At 54.2% G+C, this 17,680-nt stretch overlaps 5 protein-coding genes across 5 annotated transcripts; 2 read left to right on the plus strand and 3 right to left on the minus strand.

Moving 5' to 3' along the window:
• Positions 1 to 449: 449 nt before the first annotated feature.
• PpBr36_00544 (uncharacterized protein) lies at positions 450 to 2,849 on the minus strand (the record flags this gene model as incomplete). Its single annotated transcript, XM_029887737.1, has 1 exon — positions 450 to 2,849. One exon carries the CDS (start codon positions 2,847 to 2,849, stop codon positions 450 to 452), a length of 2,400 nt encoding a protein of 799 aa, XP_029751706.1.
• A 512-nt stretch (positions 2,850 to 3,361) lies between these two features.
• Positions 3,362 to 4,228, plus strand: PpBr36_00545 (uncharacterized protein; the record flags this gene model as incomplete). Its single annotated transcript, XM_029887738.1, has 2 exons — positions 3,362 to 3,682; positions 3,800 to 4,228. 2 exons carry the CDS (start codon positions 3,362 to 3,364, stop codon positions 4,226 to 4,228), a joined length of 750 nt encoding a protein of 249 aa, XP_029751705.1.
• Positions 4,229 to 4,452: 224 nt separating this feature from the next.
• On the minus strand, positions 4,453 to 6,132 carry PpBr36_00546 (uncharacterized protein; the record flags this gene model as incomplete). The annotated part of the gene is made up of 1 exon (XM_029887739.1): positions 4,453 to 6,132. The coding sequence occupies one exon, from the start codon at positions 6,130 to 6,132 to the stop codon at positions 4,453 to 4,455; it is 1,680 nt and encodes a 559-aa protein (XP_029751704.1).
• Positions 6,133 to 6,832: 700 nt separating this feature from the next.
• On the minus strand, positions 6,833 to 14,496 carry PpBr36_00547 (uncharacterized protein; the record flags this gene model as incomplete). The annotated part of the gene is made up of 2 exons (XM_029887740.1): positions 6,833 to 7,543; positions 7,660 to 14,496. The coding sequence occupies 2 exons, from the start codon at positions 14,494 to 14,496 to the stop codon at positions 6,833 to 6,835; spliced, it is 7,548 nt and encodes a 2,515-aa protein (XP_029751703.1).
• Positions 14,497 to 15,451: 955 nt separating this feature from the next.
• On the plus strand, positions 15,452 to 17,644 carry PpBr36_00548 (uncharacterized protein; the record flags this gene model as incomplete). The annotated part of the gene is made up of 1 exon (XM_029887741.1): positions 15,452 to 17,644. The coding sequence occupies one exon, from the start codon at positions 15,452 to 15,454 to the stop codon at positions 17,642 to 17,644; it is 2,193 nt and encodes a 730-aa protein (XP_029751712.1).
• Positions 17,645 to 17,680: the final 36 nt, after the last annotated feature.

Here is a 17,680-nt window from a genome sequence, read left to right on the forward strand (position 1 = left end):
CACTGCAAGCTCTGTTCGATATTGCCAGTAACTGACACCCAGGAGCAAGTCCTCCAGTTCCAGGGACAGGGGACTCAGACCGATGCGTTGCCATCGTTTTCCCTTCTCGAGTTCGGGATCCTAGTCGCATATAACCTGACAGTCCGAAGTAGCATTTCTCCGACAAAGGGACTGGCTTGCCCATTTTCTGGTAATACATATCCTCTTGAACTGTGCCGAGCTGCGAAGAAAAGAAACGAATCAAAATTGGACAGGTGATGCGGAGCACGAAATCTTGGAATATGGTTGAAGATGGCACGCAGGAGCAGATAAAAAAGATATAAAAAAAGAATAGTGTGTCAACGTGCCCAAGGTTGTAACAATTAAATACAACAGGAATGATGAACTATATTCGAGATGCCATGACACCTGGCACGGAAAGACTGGCGGCTCGCCAGCTGGCTTACACACTATTGATCTTCCTCGTCATCAACAAGGTCCTCGTCTTCGTCATCGTCGTCATCCACGTCCTCGTCGGAATCCTCATCGTCCTCCACATCCTCTTCCTCATCGTCGTCTTGGTCATCATCCTCCTGGTCGTCCAGCTCGGCGTTCTTGGCCTCTTCCTCCTCTTCCTTGCGCTTCTTGTCCTCCTCCCGTCTGGCCTCTTCTAGCTGCCTCGCCCTCTCGGCCCGGATCTTGCGCTGCGACACGACAAAGGCGCCAACCGGCGTTTTCTCCCAGTCAAAGTCTTTGAGGAAGGCGGCCACCTGCGACCGGTCCCGGGGTGCAAAGTCGACCTTGGATCGCCTCTCCTCGATGAACTTGGCGTTGGCCTCGAGCTTCTGCACGAGCAGTACGACCGCCGATACGACCTTGTTGTTGTTGTTGCCCGAGCCCTTCTTGCGGGAATCCTTGACCCAACGCTTCAGGTTCACGAGCACGGGAAGGGCAAACTCTGGGAACGCAATGTTTGTCGACCAGAGCGCGAAATATTCCGCCATGAGCTCAACGACCTGATCACCTACGCCATCCTGGTACACTCGGGTGCGCAGGTGGGACTTGGGGGCTTTGTAGTTGACGGCAAAGTCGAGCTGCGTCAACGTCGAGGCCTTGGGAGGTTTCCTCATCTCGGCGGACTGGAGGACCTCGAGGAGCGGCGATGCTAGTGGGATGTAGGTTCCCGTGGCACGGCTAAGTCGGAGGAGCGAGCGTATCAAGAGAAAGCGAAGGGGGAAGTAGGTTGCAGTGGGAATGAGGCGCATGGCGCCCAGCGTGACCTGCACAAGCGGATAAACGAGCAGCTTCAGCTGGCTTTCACGGCCGGCCTCGGCCTCAGCCAGAGAGCTGCAGTGCTCCGAGAGGACACACGACCAAAAGTCCAATGAGTGGACGTATTGCCAGTTGTAAACAGCACGGTAGGCATCATTCTGGTTGTGAACTATGCTGTTGCGCAGGTGGATAGCCAGTTGCCTGATGAAGCTGAAAGCCGTGGTGTAGCCTATTGACTGGTCGACTCCCCACAGACCGGCGGCCGAGTTCTTCATCAGGTTGATGGCCTGGATCGTGTTGTGGTTGGTGGCCCTACTGCCCTGGACGAGGCCGTGATAAACTGCCTTGAGGAGAGCTTCACGCACGCCCTTGTCACCAATTACCACCAACCTCCTGAGCACCAAGAAAGCCGTGATCCTTGTCGACTCGCTGCTGCCGTTCTGTGCCCAGAAGTTGACAACAGTCTTGATAAGGGTCTTGAGGAGCTTGCGGAATGAGAGAAGGTATGGAAGCAGCGGCGTAAGGGCGGATATGGTCATTTTGAGGGTGCCGTCATCAGAGAGTGTGCGCAGTACGTGTAGGATAGAGGCTGTGTAGTTCTTGACCAGGATGGACAGGGTCTTGAACTTTTTGCCCTCGGTCTGCACGTATGTCTTGTGAGCCGCCGACTCCTTGACTGGTATGTGGTGCTGCAAGACCTCGGGTATTTGCTTGAGCGCCAGCACCATGACGTCGTGGAAGACCTCTGGACTAGTGATGCTGTATCGTGGTTGCCTCCCATCTTGGTCGGCGTCGAGATGTGCCGCACTCCTAAACGCCAGCACCACTTGCCTGGCGGCACGTAGCGAGTGAGTCTCTGTCAACAGCTTCTTCCACCTGGCGACTTGCTCCCGAGTAAGCTCGGTGCCTGATGCGGTCTCGTCTCCAGACTCATCGTCGTCGCCCTGCTTCTTCGTCTTCCTCTTCTTCTTTGGCTGTTCATCGGCCTCCTTCTCCTGGACCTCCTCGTCCCCGCTGCTCAGAGCATCAACCTCAGCCATGTCCGCATTCTCGTCAAAGTCAAGCGCTTCCGGGTCGTTCTCCTTGAGAAACTGGTAGAACTCGGGATCCTTCTCAGCAAGCGCGTCCATGGCTTCCTTGGTCATGCCGACATCCTCTTCGAGGTCGTCGTTATCGTCGTCGCTGCTGTCGCTCTCGACGGGTGCATCCGGAACCGAGTCGTCCGAGTCGCTTTCTTGCTCGCCGTTTTCTTGTGCCGTGGATGCATCATCCCGTTTTCTCTTGCCGAGCTTCCCCTTCTTGCCCTTGCCTTGCTTGCCATCCAGTATCTCAAAGCCACCCTTGAAAAAGTCGTCGACGCTCATCTCGCTGACCTTGGCGCCGGGCTTGGCCTTGGCCTTGGGTGCAGCTGCACCGTCACCACCCTCATTGTCTCCCTTGTAGAAGGCGTCGTCGGCCTTCTTCTTCAGCTGCTTTTTGGCCTGGAGCTGGGTGCGCTGCTTGATCTTGGCAGCAGCCTTGCGCTTTTCGATAACACCCTTCAGATGCTTCTTCTCAAACTTCTTGGTAGCCTTGAGGTTCTTTTTTGACGGCGCCATTTTTGCGATGGCCTGCGACGTCGCGAGTTATGTATGTGGTTCTTTTTTTCTGCGGGAGCGTTGACTGGGAAAAGGTCAACACCGCGAATTGGATGGCCCTTCTCTCTGCGCCCGTTGCATGGTCCCCGAATAATTTTTTTTTTTTTTTTTTCTTTGCAAGTTCTTATCGGTGCCTTATCGCTGTAGAAGGTGGGTCCCAAATCCCCGCCTACATCTCGGCGTCAAACCGTTACAAGCAGGGGTACAGGCCTCAGGGATGCCACCGAGGGGAACTTTTTTTTAGGTGGGGAAGCTCTTTGCTCAAGCTTGGCTTTGGTCAACCGTCATCGCTCGTGAAAGGCTCGTTGAGCCTCTCAAATCAGGCTGGTGTAAGCAAGCACCTGGAACAGGGCAACCATTTTGATCCTAGAACTAGCACAAAATGTGACGACGACAATACGCCTACGCTAGTAGCTTCACGTTTCTTGACTTGCTACATCCTCAAAGCCTACAAGAAATAAAAACACCCCAAGATGATACCCAGGCAAGCATACGCGCCGACACCGCACAGCTATGTGCCCAACACGGCAATGTCGGCCACCATCAACCTGGATGAGGAGGTCAAGCTTGCCGACACGCGCGCCGAACGCGACCTGCAGGACTCACTGGCCGAGATCTTCTCTATCATCGTCACCATTGACGAGCTCGAGAAGGCCTTCCTCAAGGACGCCATCCCCGAGGCTGACTACACCGAGATCTGTGAGCGGTCCCTGAAGCAATATCGCTCCATCCTTGCTGATGAGACCGTCGCCGCTGCGTTTGGTGACTTGGAGGAATTCAAGGCCGAATGGGATGTGAGTCTTTTTTTTTCTTTTTTATTATTTACTTGGATTTCCTCCTGAACCACACTGTCTCGCTGTGCATATGAATCGCCGACAGTGTCGACTGACAAGTAACACCATGCACAACAGCTCGAGGTGCCTCGCGCCACGGAGCGCATCAGAGTCGGCATGCCCGCCACGGCGGTGCAGGCATCCTCCGGCCCGGGGCCCAGCAACAGCCACCGCCAGAGCGGCCTGCAAGGCGCGTCAGGGAACGGCTCGGGCGGCGCGCCGGGAGGTGCGCTCATTCTCGAGGCCACGCAGGATTTTATCACCTTCCTCGACGCGCTGCGTCTGGGACTGCTGGCCAAGGATCAGCTGCATCCGCTGCTCACGGATGTGATTCAGTCGGTCAACAAGGTCACGGACCGTGACTTTGAGAACAGGGGCAAGATTGTGCAGTGGCTAATCACGTTGAATCAGATGAAGGCCACGGAGGAGCTCACGGATACACAGGCTCGCGAACTGGAGCTTGACATCAACTCGGCTTACCAAGGGTTCAAGAACACTCTCTCCTGAGGAGATGATCTATCGCAGGCACCAAGGCTCTCTAGGTCTTTTATTTTTTTATTTTTTTTATTTTTTTTTTTAATTTCCTTTCTTTTTTTCTTTTTTTTACGTTGTCCCCGAATGATGGGACCAATGAACATATTACGTCGTAGGATGGCGATACTCGACATTGTAAATGTGTACATACATGACGTTGTTTTAATCCTTAAAGTGTATATATACTTGGATCGTTTTTAGACCAAAAAGGTCCAGAAACTTGGATACACAAATTCCTCCTCGAATATTCTCCTGACCTGCTCGAGAATAAACTTCTCCACCTTGCCTACATTCTTCAGACTTTGCTTGCCGCCCTCGCGCTGTCCAATCTCACTCTCAACCCTGATCTCCTGCAACAAACCTCCCATCCTGGTGTTGCTGCTGGCCCTTTCATCCGCCCCGGGAGCAGCACCGGCACCAGCAGACGGAGTCAACGTGGTGGCGGCACCTTGGGGCGTTGTCGCTGCCGAGGCAGAAGAAGAAGAAGAAGAAGCTGCCGCTGCCGCCCCGCCAGACGCGTCTCCATAGTCATCACCGTCGCCGGCCTCCTTGCCGCTGGCGCTGCCAACCGCCGCCAAGGCGTCCTCGGGGCTCAGGAAGCAAAAGTGCACCCGCTTCCGGATGTGCGCGACCACGCCGACGCCGTCAAAGGTCAAGCCGGTGATGCTTAGGCGCACGGGGATGCCGACGAAGCTCGGCATCGGGTAGTCGAGCAGTATGTCGGCCGTGAGCAGCAGCTTGACGTCGCCCGCGTACTTGATGCGGAATACGGCCTGCATGTCCTCGATGCGCCGCTCGCGGTACTTTGCCCGGTCAGACGAATCGCTCTCGTTTTGCTCATTACCAGCCGCCGAAGACGCGCCGTTGCCGTCGTCACCGCCTCCTCCGTCTTCCTGGGCCGTAGTAGACATGGCCGTCGTCAGGTCGCGCGTCGGCGGCCGCGACGTGCCGACGCTGGTGGGGGCCAGGGTGCTGACGCTGTGCTTCTCCCGCAGCGTCTGCTGTCCGCCACGCAGAAAGGACGTCGGGGTCAGGCGGCCGCCACCCGGGTGGAGATCTGCGTTGGAGACGGTGGAGCTGTTGCGGCTGTGCGAGGGCGTGAAGCCCTCGCCGTCGAGGCCCTGGGACGCGGCCGCTAGCGACCGCCTCCGCCCGCTGCCCCTCCCGCTGGTGCGCAGGCCGTTCCACTGCGGAGGCCCGCCGAGCTGCGCACCGGCGACGGCGGCCAGCGGCGTCTGGGTGCCCGACAGGCCCGACGAGGCCAGGTGCGAGTGGAAGTAGGAAAAGTTGGACGTGCCGCCCGACAGGATGCCGGGCGTGGAGACGCCGAGAAACGGCGACGTCAGGTCCTGCGGCGGCGCCTCGCCTCGCACCCGCGTGTTGATGTTGATGGCGCTTTTCGTCGGCGTCTGCGGCGGTCCTGCGGGCCTCCCTGCTGGACCTCTCACCCCGCCGCCGCCCCCGCCGCCGATGACGCTGCTACTGCTGCTGCTGCCGGCGATTCTGTCCATCTTGTTCATGGCGTCCCCCCGCTGTCCACCGTAAAGCCCATTGTCCCCCGACCGCGCAGGAGACGCAGCCGCCTGGCTGGGCCGTTCCTCATAGTCCTGGGTTTCCTCGACGTCCTCATCCTCTTCGTCGTCGTAATCCACATCCGGATCCTCCTCGTAAAAGTCTGGCAGCGGATCCGTAATGTCCTTGAGCTCAAGCTCGGGCGGTATGGCGCCAAATTGAAAGTCATGAACCGTGACCGACTTGATGAAGCGTGGCAGCGGCACCGTCTGAAACTTGGAGTGGATGAAATCCCGGATGCGGTGTGCCAGCTCGTCGCCGTCCGGGCCCGTCGTCAGCGTCTCCCAGTTGAGCTCGATTGACATTTGGGCATCAGCAGGCCAGTGGGGTTTTTGTGTAGGGGTTTTCAGGTGAACAGCCGAGCTGCGTGGGATTTATATGATTATGCTATTTGTGAGTACCAGGTAATTAAATTGCAGTGCAGCTGTCTGGTTTTGTAAGATATGTGTCATGCATTCTTCCGATTTTTATGTTTGTTGAGTATTCCTCCTTCGCTGTGCCGCTAAGACTGTGCTGTACGACTTGCCCGCTGCCCCAGCGCTCCAGGCGCTGAAAAGCCTACCATTACGGGCAAGCACGCTGCTCCACCACACCTTGTGTCAAACGCCGACAACAAATTTAAGAATACGAGCAAACTAACATCATTCCTCAGGCGACTTACACAGATTTCAATAGACTGACAGGGGACTCATGATCAATGACTACTGTAGCATCTACAACGTAAACCAAGTTACTCATGACGTAAAAAAATACAATCAATGCCAGCGCCGCGCTGTTCCACCAATGATTTCCTTTACTCCAGCGCCGTGCAGGCAACAAACAACAAGTGACCAACGTCAACTGACGCCGTTTGAAGAATTATTACATTGCAGACATCAACCAGTCGTCCAATGATCATCCTATATCCATATCGTCTCCCTTTCACCACTAGAGTTACTCATCCCTGTGTCCGGAATAGGCTACCTCCAACTCCTTGGTGGCTGTGACCGGCTCGGTCGTGGGTTCCTAGTCCGCAACATCCTCAAACCTCGTCGTTCTCCCACTCCCGTGACCCGACATCATCACGCTATTTCCAAACTGGTGCCAGCAGTTTGGCGCCTGCAGGATATACCGCGCCATGGCCTCTCGGAATCTCGACTTGTACTCCTTGGGACTCGTCACTGTCGGTCTGTTGCGCCCGCCACCTGCGAACCCGCGGTCCTTGATCCACGACTCAAGCTTCTTGTCCCAGGTGTAAGTTCGGATGCAGTCGATGATGCCCACCACCAATTCTTTTCGTGCCTCGTCCACGGCAACCATAAGGGAATAGTCCATCACGTTTTGCCGCGCCAGGAAAAGTGTGTCATTCCAGACAGACGCGCTCAGTATCTTTTTGGAGTGTTCCCTTGCGAATAGGGGCGACTCGTAGATGTATTCAACCATATTCTCGTCAAGCAGCACCTCGTTCTGCTCGCCTGTCGATTGTATCTTGCGGTTGCGCATCGATCCCTTCAGATCAAAGATCCGATCAGGCGACCGGTCGTAGAAGAGATTTTCCATGACCAGGAGATCCAGTTTGATTTCAATGTTGGTCATAGGATTCTTTATGATGATCTGAAAGAAACCCAGCATCTTGGCAATCACCGATGGCAGGTCATGGAACAGTGCCTCAGCCATGATGTTGAAATATGAAGGTGCAAACTTGAGAAAGGCTTGCGTCTCAATTGGCGACAGTGACTGAAAAGCAACAAGAGTTGTATTAGCCTTTTTCTTTTCTTCAAGGTATAGATCGGCATGTTGGATGCGCGAGAAGAGCGGGAATCAAACCAAGAAATTAGTTCGAAATGCCTTACCTTCATGACTAGACGATCATCCAGGGTCTTGAGAAACACAGACCTCGTCTTTCCACCCCGCGAGTCCCACTTGAGGCAGCGAGATAGAGACTCGATGATACGGTCCGCTACGTTGCACTTGCGCCGTAACGCGTCGAACTGCTCGGCGTAAAAGATCTTGCAGAGCAGCTTGGCAGAGCCCTCAGTGAATTGATACTTGAGATGTGTGCCCGTAGACCGCTTCAGGCTCTTCTCAAGCTCTGCTTCGTCTGTGAAGATATCGGTAGCAGTGTCTGAAATGGCGGCAGCCGGGTCCGAGTCCATCACCACAGTGGCATCGTCGGAGACTGTAACGTCGATATCCTCGGATGTGTCTGGCCTTCGGGTCGGAGAAGTCTTCCACGAGCGCCGGATATCGGCCAGCTTGGCCTGATAATCCGTCGAGCTGAGAGCGAAAGCAATCAGCGAGCTGGGTTCGTCCTCCCGCACGACCACGTCCGAATCGATGAAAATGTGGTCCGTCGCATTGAAAGGGTATTCCAGCGGCGACCACCCACTAGCGGACCTCTCTGCCCAAAAGTTGGTGAGCATCTTCATGAGGCTTGTCTTGGTGTTCTTGGGCATGTCATCGCTTGGTTCATCCGGCATCAAAATGTCATCCAGCAACGAAGACTGGTCGGCGTCACTGCAACCTTCATCATCCGAACCCGTCTGACTTTCGCCTGGTCGAGTATCTTCTAACTCTCCTTGAACCGAGCCTGTGTCGATCTGAGACGCCCCGGTCTCAGGCGTAACCTCCTCTGAAGATCTCTCTGTAGCTTGCTCGGGGACCCTGGCAGTCGATTCTGACGGCTTTTCAGGTTGCTCTTTGGGGACAACTGTGGGTGACACTGCTCTGGGCCCCTCGTTCCCTTGTTCCTCCTCGTTCCCAAGCTCCTTCACAGCCTGGTCAACATCTTGATACACCTCCACAGTTGCCTTGGTAGATGTACGTGGCAAAAAGGCTCGCGAGTAGTGCATCTTGGCAGCGCGCTGCTTGCGATCTTTCATCCGCTCTTTCTCAAATTCGCGACTGAGCTGCTCGAAATGCTTGGCCAGAACCGACACACGAGAGTCCTTCTTCTTACCGTGGACGTAGCGAGGAATAGAAGACTGGCCAGGCTTCCTATGAACCTTTAAAGCACTAATCCCCAAGCGGTCCGAGAGTTTCTTCTCGCTCTTAGTGGAACCCTCCGTCGGGACGCGGGAAAGCTCAGACCCTATGCTGGACTCGTTGGCCTTGGGTTCTAGGAGCACCGGTGATTTTGTAATTCCCGAAGGCATTCGAGTGAACGGGAGAGATGATTGCGACAACGCTCTGACCATCGGGGGAGACACAGTCAGTCCCGCTCTACGAGGTGACCCGCGCTCCATGACATATTTCTGCTGATCAGCCTGGGCTTGAGCGGCTGCTGCAACCACTTTGCTTGTCTCCCCTGAAAGAGTACGGAAATCTTTTCTGAGCTGCTCAACTTTCACTGCGAGAAGAGGCGCGGAATTCGTTGATGTAGAAGATGCCGAGCCTTGAGCAGACTTGGTTTGCGCCTCTGCGGCTTTGGACTCTGCGGCGGGAATTGGGACGGCAGGGGTAGGCGTGTTGCTCTCTGAATCGGTGGAGGAACTAGCCTCTCGGCTGGCTCCTCCAACACCCTCTGGGAAGTATGTATCATTTCTGTTCAGTGGATGAGAGCGTGGAGTAGCTAGATCCAACGGCTCGACGGCGCCGAGTAGTGCATTGACCTGGCGTTGGTCAGCAGCCCCTTCATCGCTGACAGGAACAGTTTCCGTTGTTTGTGGCTGGGGATCGCTGGGCGTAACAGTCGTCACAATTGCAACCGCCTCGGTCGGCTGACACTCGGGTTTTTCGTCAAGTTCCTCTGGTATTGTTGCCTGCGTCGTGGCCAGAGAAGCCTTCTCATCGCCCTCTGAGCCAACCGAGATGATTGATGTGGCATCAGTGGGTAGCGACTCCTTGGAATCATTGTCTCCAAACATCTTCTTGAGTTGGATCATAGTGAGCTGCCGGACGTCCTTATCCGACAAGAAGTCGGCCTCAAACTTGGCAAATGCGGCGTCCCACTCCTGAACTCGTTCCAACATCTCGCGGAATACAGGATTCATGGGTATCACCTCGTAGTATTTTGAGTTCATATATGCGTCTTGGAGCTTACGAATGAGCTCTGGCAAGTCCTCTTGCGCCTTCTTAGTGAGCCTTTCAACCTCGCTCTTGCATAGCTCCGACTTGTCAGGAAGCACGCTGTCGATCCGGATACTTTTGAGTCTTGTCTTGACCGAGTTGATGAACCGCGTCCAGCGTTCTTCACACTTCAAGAATATGTCGTTCTTGAGTTTAAGGTCGTGTTCTACTTTCCACGTGATGCGTGCACGAGGGACGATGATTTCGAGTAGGTCGATCGGATCCCAGTGGATGCGAATCGTGTTGCCACGGAAATTGAAATACCGTATATGCTCTTTCTGGTGATCATGAGTGCAGCCTGACCCAGGGTGTAAGCTTAAGCCCTTGCCCCAGAACGAGAGTTCCAAATATTTTCCAAACGAGTATTTCCAAGAGCTGTCGGACATGACCATCACCCCTATGTCTTTTTTGCAAGACTTGCAATAGTTCCACATGTATATATCATCGTCCATGGGCGTTAGTGTTACCCCTGACGGTAGAGGCGTGTCTTTCTCAACGAAGACTGTTATCCGGGCATCTTCATGGACGTATGTCCGGTGATGCTGCCACATGGGACGGTCACAGCCATTAGCGTGACAGATGCTGGTGCTGCTCATGGAAAGGTCCTCAATATATTGGCCCAGGGTGCAGTCAGGGTCCATGTGCCCACTAGGATCTGGGTGCTCGTCGTAGAAGCCGATCGCAACAAGACCAGGTCCAGAGCAGGGTATCTTGGTGTCCGTGCAAATGACCGAATACAGCACGACAATGTTCTGATGCGAATAGGGGTCGAAAAGATCAATGTTTCCCTGGAGATAGTTTTCCCAGTGCCGAGTCTGCGTCTCGTATATGTACCGCGCTTTGTCGTATTCGGCGTCGTGGACAGCGTGCAGAACCTCCATGACCTGTCTGGGAGCCTTGTGGCCAAATTGGTGAACCATTTCTGGTTTGATGAGCTGGAATCGCGCTGGCTTTGCTTTCTCGGCTTCTGTCTGCTCTTCAACCATGTCCTGATCGCACAATCGCTTGAGATAGCTCAGACGCCTCTCTTGTTCACGGGCTTTCATCAATAGGTAGGGCTGAGGGAACTTCACGAAAGGCGAAGCTGACAAGATTTTGGTTTCATACTTGGCAATCATTTCGCTGTAGTATGTCGGCATGGGTACATCCTCGGGCAGGGGGCTGTCGTTCCCAACGTGTGCATGATGTTCATGCAACGAAATAAGCCGCGGAGTCTTCTCCTGGGCCTGTTCAACTTCGGTGCCTTGAGCCTTAGGGGCCTGGTCATCCCCATTAGGGAACACACTAGGTTGTGCACCAGTGGTTGATCCTTGGCTGGTCTCGTTGCCTTGATCCACGTCGGCTTGAGCCTCTTGGGAAGCCGTAACCTCCTTTGTTTGGGCTGCTCCCAGCTCACAGCAGTTCAACTTAACAGCTTCGTCTGAGTGATCTTGCGACTCGGAATTTTGCGATGTCTGTTCGTCGACCTCAGGTAGCTTGATAAACTCATCTCTCATGAGACAAGATTCTAGCTTCAGATTGTACACAACATAGACCATGAATTCCGTAATGCGCTTCATACGAGTGAGAATATCAGCTTTTGCGCCTCGCAGTGCTATGGTGCAGCCTAATTCTCTTTCGCACCCAGAGATGAAGATATATGTCTTTTTCTTGCCCGGGATTTCTTTGTTGACAAAAGTCTTGACCTCAAACCCAGCAGCCTGGCCGACATGGACCGGCAAAGCAAGCATATCCAGCGACGAGATAATGCTTGCCTTGGCGCATCGGGAAACAGCTCCAATCACAGATGGCTTTACGTTGTATGCCACGGCCACATTCGCCTCCGAAAGGTACTGCAAGGCCACACCAGCCACGCTCCGCTCGGCTAGGAGCACCTGGGGCCGAAGAGTCATGATGCGGCTGACGACCACGCGGAGGTACTCCTTCTCCTGTTCTATCACTGGCTGCAGGCTCATGAAATGTTGTTGATGTCTCTGGTACTCGATTGGAAACGAAATGATGACTATACGTGGATTGACAATGCTCCTAGGCATGTTCTTCAAGGCTAAGTTTTTGGAAAAGATCACCCCTGAGACGTAGCTAGTGTCCCCCGGTTTGGCCCCAGGGATCCTCTTCAGCTTGACGTAGTGACGAATGTCCATGTGGTCCTGGTTGCGACTGTCTGGAGATACATCGTCGGCGCAGCGGGTAAGGATTGGAAGCAGGGCCTTCTCCCAGGCGTCGACGTTGGGTACTTGATCGTCCTGGAGAAGCTGGCGAAGTAGTTTGGTAACATGCTTCAAACTGGAAGGACTCAACTGATTCTCGTCGGATCTCTGATTACGGATCGAGTCGCTTCGCGTCAATTTGGTTGCTTCAATCGGACTTTCCATGGACACAAGTGCCTCGCCGGAAGCAGCAAATCCTCTGCCAAACACTCCAGATCTCGGCCGAGGAGAGCGCATGCCGTGCAGGGGCTGCGCGGTGCTTGCTGTGCTCATATTTCGCCTTCTTGTTGGTCGTGTAGAAAGTCCCATGACGATGGGTGAACCATCGTCTGGCCCACGGCTCGTGAAACTGAGGCCACTGATGCTCTTCTCACCTTGGCGCATACGATGACGCTTCCCTGTCGATAACAACGGCCCAAAGTTGGCCTTATCCGGGTCCAGACTGGCTGGTGCAACATCGGAGCTCGCCATTGTAGCAAATATGCTCATCTGTTCATCCCCGCTCGACTCCTCAGACATGTACGGTTCAAGTTCAGGATCAATGATGTTGTCGTCGTGGAAAGCAGGGAGTGTAGACTTGCGCCCTAGCTCATCGTTTATCGGTCTTCGGAAAGGAGCTCGCTCTTCAGCGGTGGCCTTGAAACGTCCCAGGAAATTTGACTTGGACTGATTTCTTCGATGGCCAGACGAGATGGGCCTGCCCGCCAGTGATCTCAAGGAGCGCGAGGAGCTCGGACGGCTCAGCTGTGGAGCATCTATTTCGAGAATCTTGGAATCTCCTATACGTCGGGTGGCAGGGATGGCCATCATGGGCGTTTTGACTGATCTGGAATCATCCACGTCCTCCGCCCGCTCCATTATGCTCACCTCATCGTCTGCTCTAGGCCTGGGGGTCTGCGTATCTTTGCCTGAGCGAAAAATGGCAGGCAGATACGAATCATTGTCGGAATCGTCAGAACCGGAGTCATATCGGCGGTTGATGATCTCTAGGCAGGTTTTGCACACCCGCAGACTCCCAGAGACACCAAATTTGGCACCCGAAATCGTAGAGGTGCACTTCGAGTCGAAGATACAACCACATGTCCGGCAGTGGTGTTTTCGACGAAAGGCTGAGAATGGGTTCCCACAAAGAAAACACTCTTTGCATGTTTCATCCGCCATCCAGAACTCCTTGCTCACTACTTGCTTCCGCATCGACTCCAGCCTGGCATTCACGGTCTGTGGGGCGCCCTCATTGGTGGTAGTTCCTGGGATACGCAGTTTCCCCGAGGGTAACTGTTGGGGTTGCTCGTGCCGTGCAAATGAGTCGTGATACACCGAGTTATGGGCAGACGTGCTTATTGTGCTAGGCTTTGTCATCCCTGGCTCTAGAGATTCTGCCCGCGCCCTGTTGGGCCCGATGATTCGCGCCTGGCTGATCCTGTCTATGACGGCAGGTCTCCTTAAACTCTCTCTAGACGATGCCCTTGCCTCCGTGGATGGTGCTCGCAAGCTTCTCCTGTCGGCACTATGCTGGGTGGAAACAGATGCTGCCGAGCCCCTGACCGGGCTCATGCGAGAGTCGGAGCCTTCGTCCGGGCCCAAGCTTTCATCTCTGCGAGAAGAGCCTGGCAGAGCGTATTTCACATCAGAGCTTTCTAAAGAATTTATAGTGCCCGAAAGAACTGTACTTTGAGCTTCCGAGGTTTTGCTAGAGCTCCCGACTCTGATGTGCTGCGGAGCGTCTTCCACTCTAGTCGTCACACCACGAGCGGCATCCTTGTCTCTAAACGCAGATACTGTTATGGGCGCCAACGACGGGTTAACCACACCCGAGGAAGCTACCGTCTTTGACATTCTAGGTAAATTTTGCACGCTTGACGAAGTCGACTTTGGCGCTGCCGCAGTTGTAACGGATGAGGCCTTGGAGGACCGCTGGTCATGAGCAATACCGTCTACTGAAGTGCCGACGTGAGGAGAGGTCGGCGGGTGCTGGGCTCCATCTGGGAAAGCAGATAATAGAGTAGAAGCTGTTGCAGTACTGCTGGTGCGAGGCAGCGAGGTAGCAGGGCTTTTGATTGTCAGAGACCCGGAGGCACTGCCGCTCGTGTTTTTAGAAGCAGCATCCACGTTACTAACATCCTCCAACGACTGCTCCGGGGACCTCACGCCAACGGCCTCCTTCAATCTACTGTATAGCCCGCTTAGACCTTGCTGCACAAGATCTCCCGCGCCTCCTTTCCTCTCAGAGGTCGGGGAGGAGCTTGGCGGGGCGGCGAAATCGTTGAAGGTTGTCAAGACATCGGACTGACTCGCCGAGGTATGGATCTGATCGAGAGCCTGTGCGAGTTGCTCTTTGTCGATCTGTGAGGACGTGGAAATAGAGGCGAGGGAGCCGCGTCGGGCACGGAGGTGGTTATTGGCGGACGAAGACATGATCGCAACGGTACCCAACCGTTGTTTGGGACGGTTGTCAGGCGTCTGTGGAAGGTGTCGAGGCGGCGACGGTCATTTTGCGAGCAAGTCAAAAGACGACAGGGGGCGGACTTCACAAGGCAGACGAAGCAAATATAATCAGATCCACTAGACGCTAAGAGTCATGGGAATAGAGACGTTTGACGGGTACAAGGTATAGCGTCGGGGGTTGAGGTTAGCTTCAGGTAGACTGAACGATGTAAACATGAGTCTCAAATTGAGTGGGCTGTCCCACCCTGGCGACGGGCGCTGTGCTATATCCGACCTGGTCCCTAGGATTACGTCAAGTTAAATGCGTGGCGGCTGACACGTCAGGTGCCGGGTCCGGGTCCCCCACGGCCAGCGCCGACTGGACGACTGGGGAGCGACAAGCAAGAGCCGAGCCCATACAGAAAACCACGTGACCAGGCGCACCATCGCGATAATTTTCGCGTCGAATCACGTTTAGATTCATCCAATCCAAGTGATATAACTTACCCCACCCTCTCTGCCTCAAGGTCAGTCCAAGCTGTTTGGCGCTTGATGACCACCGAGCAGGTCTACTGGGATCGGTACCTGCCTAATCTGGGTGGCAGGGTAGGTACATAGAGATACTTAGTCGACGAGGCTGTCCGTTTGCAGCGACACTTTCTCCCTCCCTACCTTACCTACCCACCTACCTACCACCTACTTGGCAGTACCCAAGAACATCTAGCACCCCAGATCCAAGAAATTTCTCTGAAACTCTCAACCTGCTTAATTTTTCCCATCCCAAGATCTATCAGCACCTTCTTCTCAGCGTCGACTTTCAATGCTTTCCATGCGAAAAGCCATGGCTCTGAGCTTCCCAATTGTCTAATGCAGGGGTCTCAACGCCTTCCACAGCCTGGAAGCCAGGAAACATACACGCTACTGTGACGACGCTTCCCGACATCAAATGGACCAACGAGGCATTTTTCGTGCCGGACTTCAGGCCCCAAAGGATCAGCGGGCCTTACTCGACAGACGCGATGCCTGGGCTGAGCTGATGAGAAGGACGCCTCAGGGCCTGTTGAATATTCCCCCCGATGTCCTTGACTATTTAAAGACCTTTCATGCCCAAAAGATCATCCCGTCTACCCCCGCCCCGGGCTCTAGCCATGTGACGTGGGCTGAGCCGATGAGCAAAGCACCCCGGGGCTTGCTCAGCGTTCCTCCCGGAATTCTTGAAGGCTTGACGGCTTTCCATTCCTCAAAATCCGCATTTGCTACAGCAACCACCTCTTCCCCCCAAGCATCTCTACTTTCCCAGGAACCACAACAGACGGATCCAATACCACTGTCATCGTCACCGCCACGCGAGACCCACCGGCCAAGAACCGCTGTGACTCCTGCTCCGTTGGGAATAAACCACTCTTCACCGCTGGCAGATGATGCTGACTCTCCCTCGGATACGCCTATATCGGGTTGGTCACTCAGTCCTCCTTCTAATGATCATCCAAGAGGAGCCGCCGCTGGGGTTGCAAGCCCTTCAGGTCGAACCCAGGCCTTGCGGCCAAGGACAGCAACAAACAGCAGCGCGCAAATGTGTTCGAAAGATTCAGGCTCAGGACCATCGTCGAAAAGGATGGCCAAATCTGTTGCGCAATCAACGACCGCTCCCATGCCAAACCCAGACGAGACTGAGAGCCCAACGAGACAAGGCATAACATCATCCTCCGATGAGGCGGACTCGGAAGACGAGCAAATGGCTGTAGAGGAACCTCTTGCTCTAGCTCCTGCCTTCCATAAATCTGTTAACAAGACCGCCGCCCCAGTAGCTCCAACGCCGCCCTCTGCACAAATCATGCCTTGCACGGATCAAAAGAATCCGCAACAGCAGCAGCAGCAACAACAGGTACCAAAGATAAAAAGGCGGAAGATGAAAAACGCTGTGGGTTTACTCGACAAATGTCTGGGAGAGATTCCTGACTCCGATATTTTGATGCAAGAACCACTATCAGCTCGATCCACCTTATTTGCGAAGAGACGTTCAGGAACGAGGACCCCAGTGCCGCGACAATCTCCTCGAGACCCGAGGTCCCCGAAAGCTCTATCATTGAGCCAAACTCCACAGAGTGTCCATGAGCCAACACCTCATGCAAGTCAACATGCCAAAATTACGGAAAAGCTGCCTCGCGTCTCAGACAATCTGGGCACTGGCAGCGGCGCGGCTAACCCATTGACGCGGCAAGCTGGACTAACCCCTTTTGGTATCTTTCGAACAAATTATCCGGATTTCAAGGGTGATCTCAACGCTTTTTTGCGGGCGTGTATGTCATTACAATGGCTTGCCTCACAGAACTTACTCAAGGTCTGTTTGTTTGACGACTTTGTGCGCGTTTACTGCCACAAATACATAGAATTTGTCATGTCCCACGATTCCCCTCCGAGCGCTATCGAATATTACAACAAAGATGACGCACATCCTAGCTATCTAAACGGTGTCGTCGATGCTTCATTTCTGAAGCGTATCCAAGCGGTATACTGGGCCGAGATCGCGGCTATTGAAGCTGGTAACCCTGTTGGGGAATCGGTAGAGACATCCCAAGTCCGTGCTGAGCAGGCATCTGTGGACATGGAAATTGATCAGCCAGATGAGGATTTTGTTGCCGACAACGCTGAAGAACATACGGGAAACCATGATGCCTCAACACTCTCTTCGCCTCGTCAACCGACACAACCCGAAGAAAGCGGGATCTTCGATATTGACGACGACCTCTTCTATCGCTCGTCTCGAGTAGCATCGCCGGACCTGAGCACTCCAGTGGCTCACAGTCGGCGAAATTCAATGCCACAAGGCGACACTCATACGCAACCGAACTCTAGTGCACCTTCCACTGGCTCCATTTTGGACTTGACGTCGAGTTCAGCATCGGATGTCATCATTCCGAACACCTCTGTCTCAATGTTGGACACCAACCCATCAAGAATTCCCGAAACGGTGCACAAGCCTAGGTCTAGGCGAAGCACAGAGAGTGCCAAAAGGCCATTCCGTCTGATTGCCGCTCTAAGCAACAGAGACAGTCCGACGTCTTCGATGAGCAGCGCGCAGAGGAAAAGAAGGTTTGGCGAGTATTTGGCCAAAAGCGGACAGAGAAGCGAGGCGTAATAAGGCATAGCTGATGATATATTTGCCCCTAATCTT

Source organism: Pyricularia pennisetigena, chromosome 2, assembly GCF_004337985.1.
Source record: "Pyricularia pennisetigena strain Br36 chromosome 2, whole genome shotgun sequence".
Classification (NCBI taxonomy): domain Eukaryota; kingdom Fungi; phylum Ascomycota; class Sordariomycetes; order Magnaporthales; family Pyriculariaceae; genus Pyricularia; species Pyricularia pennisetigena.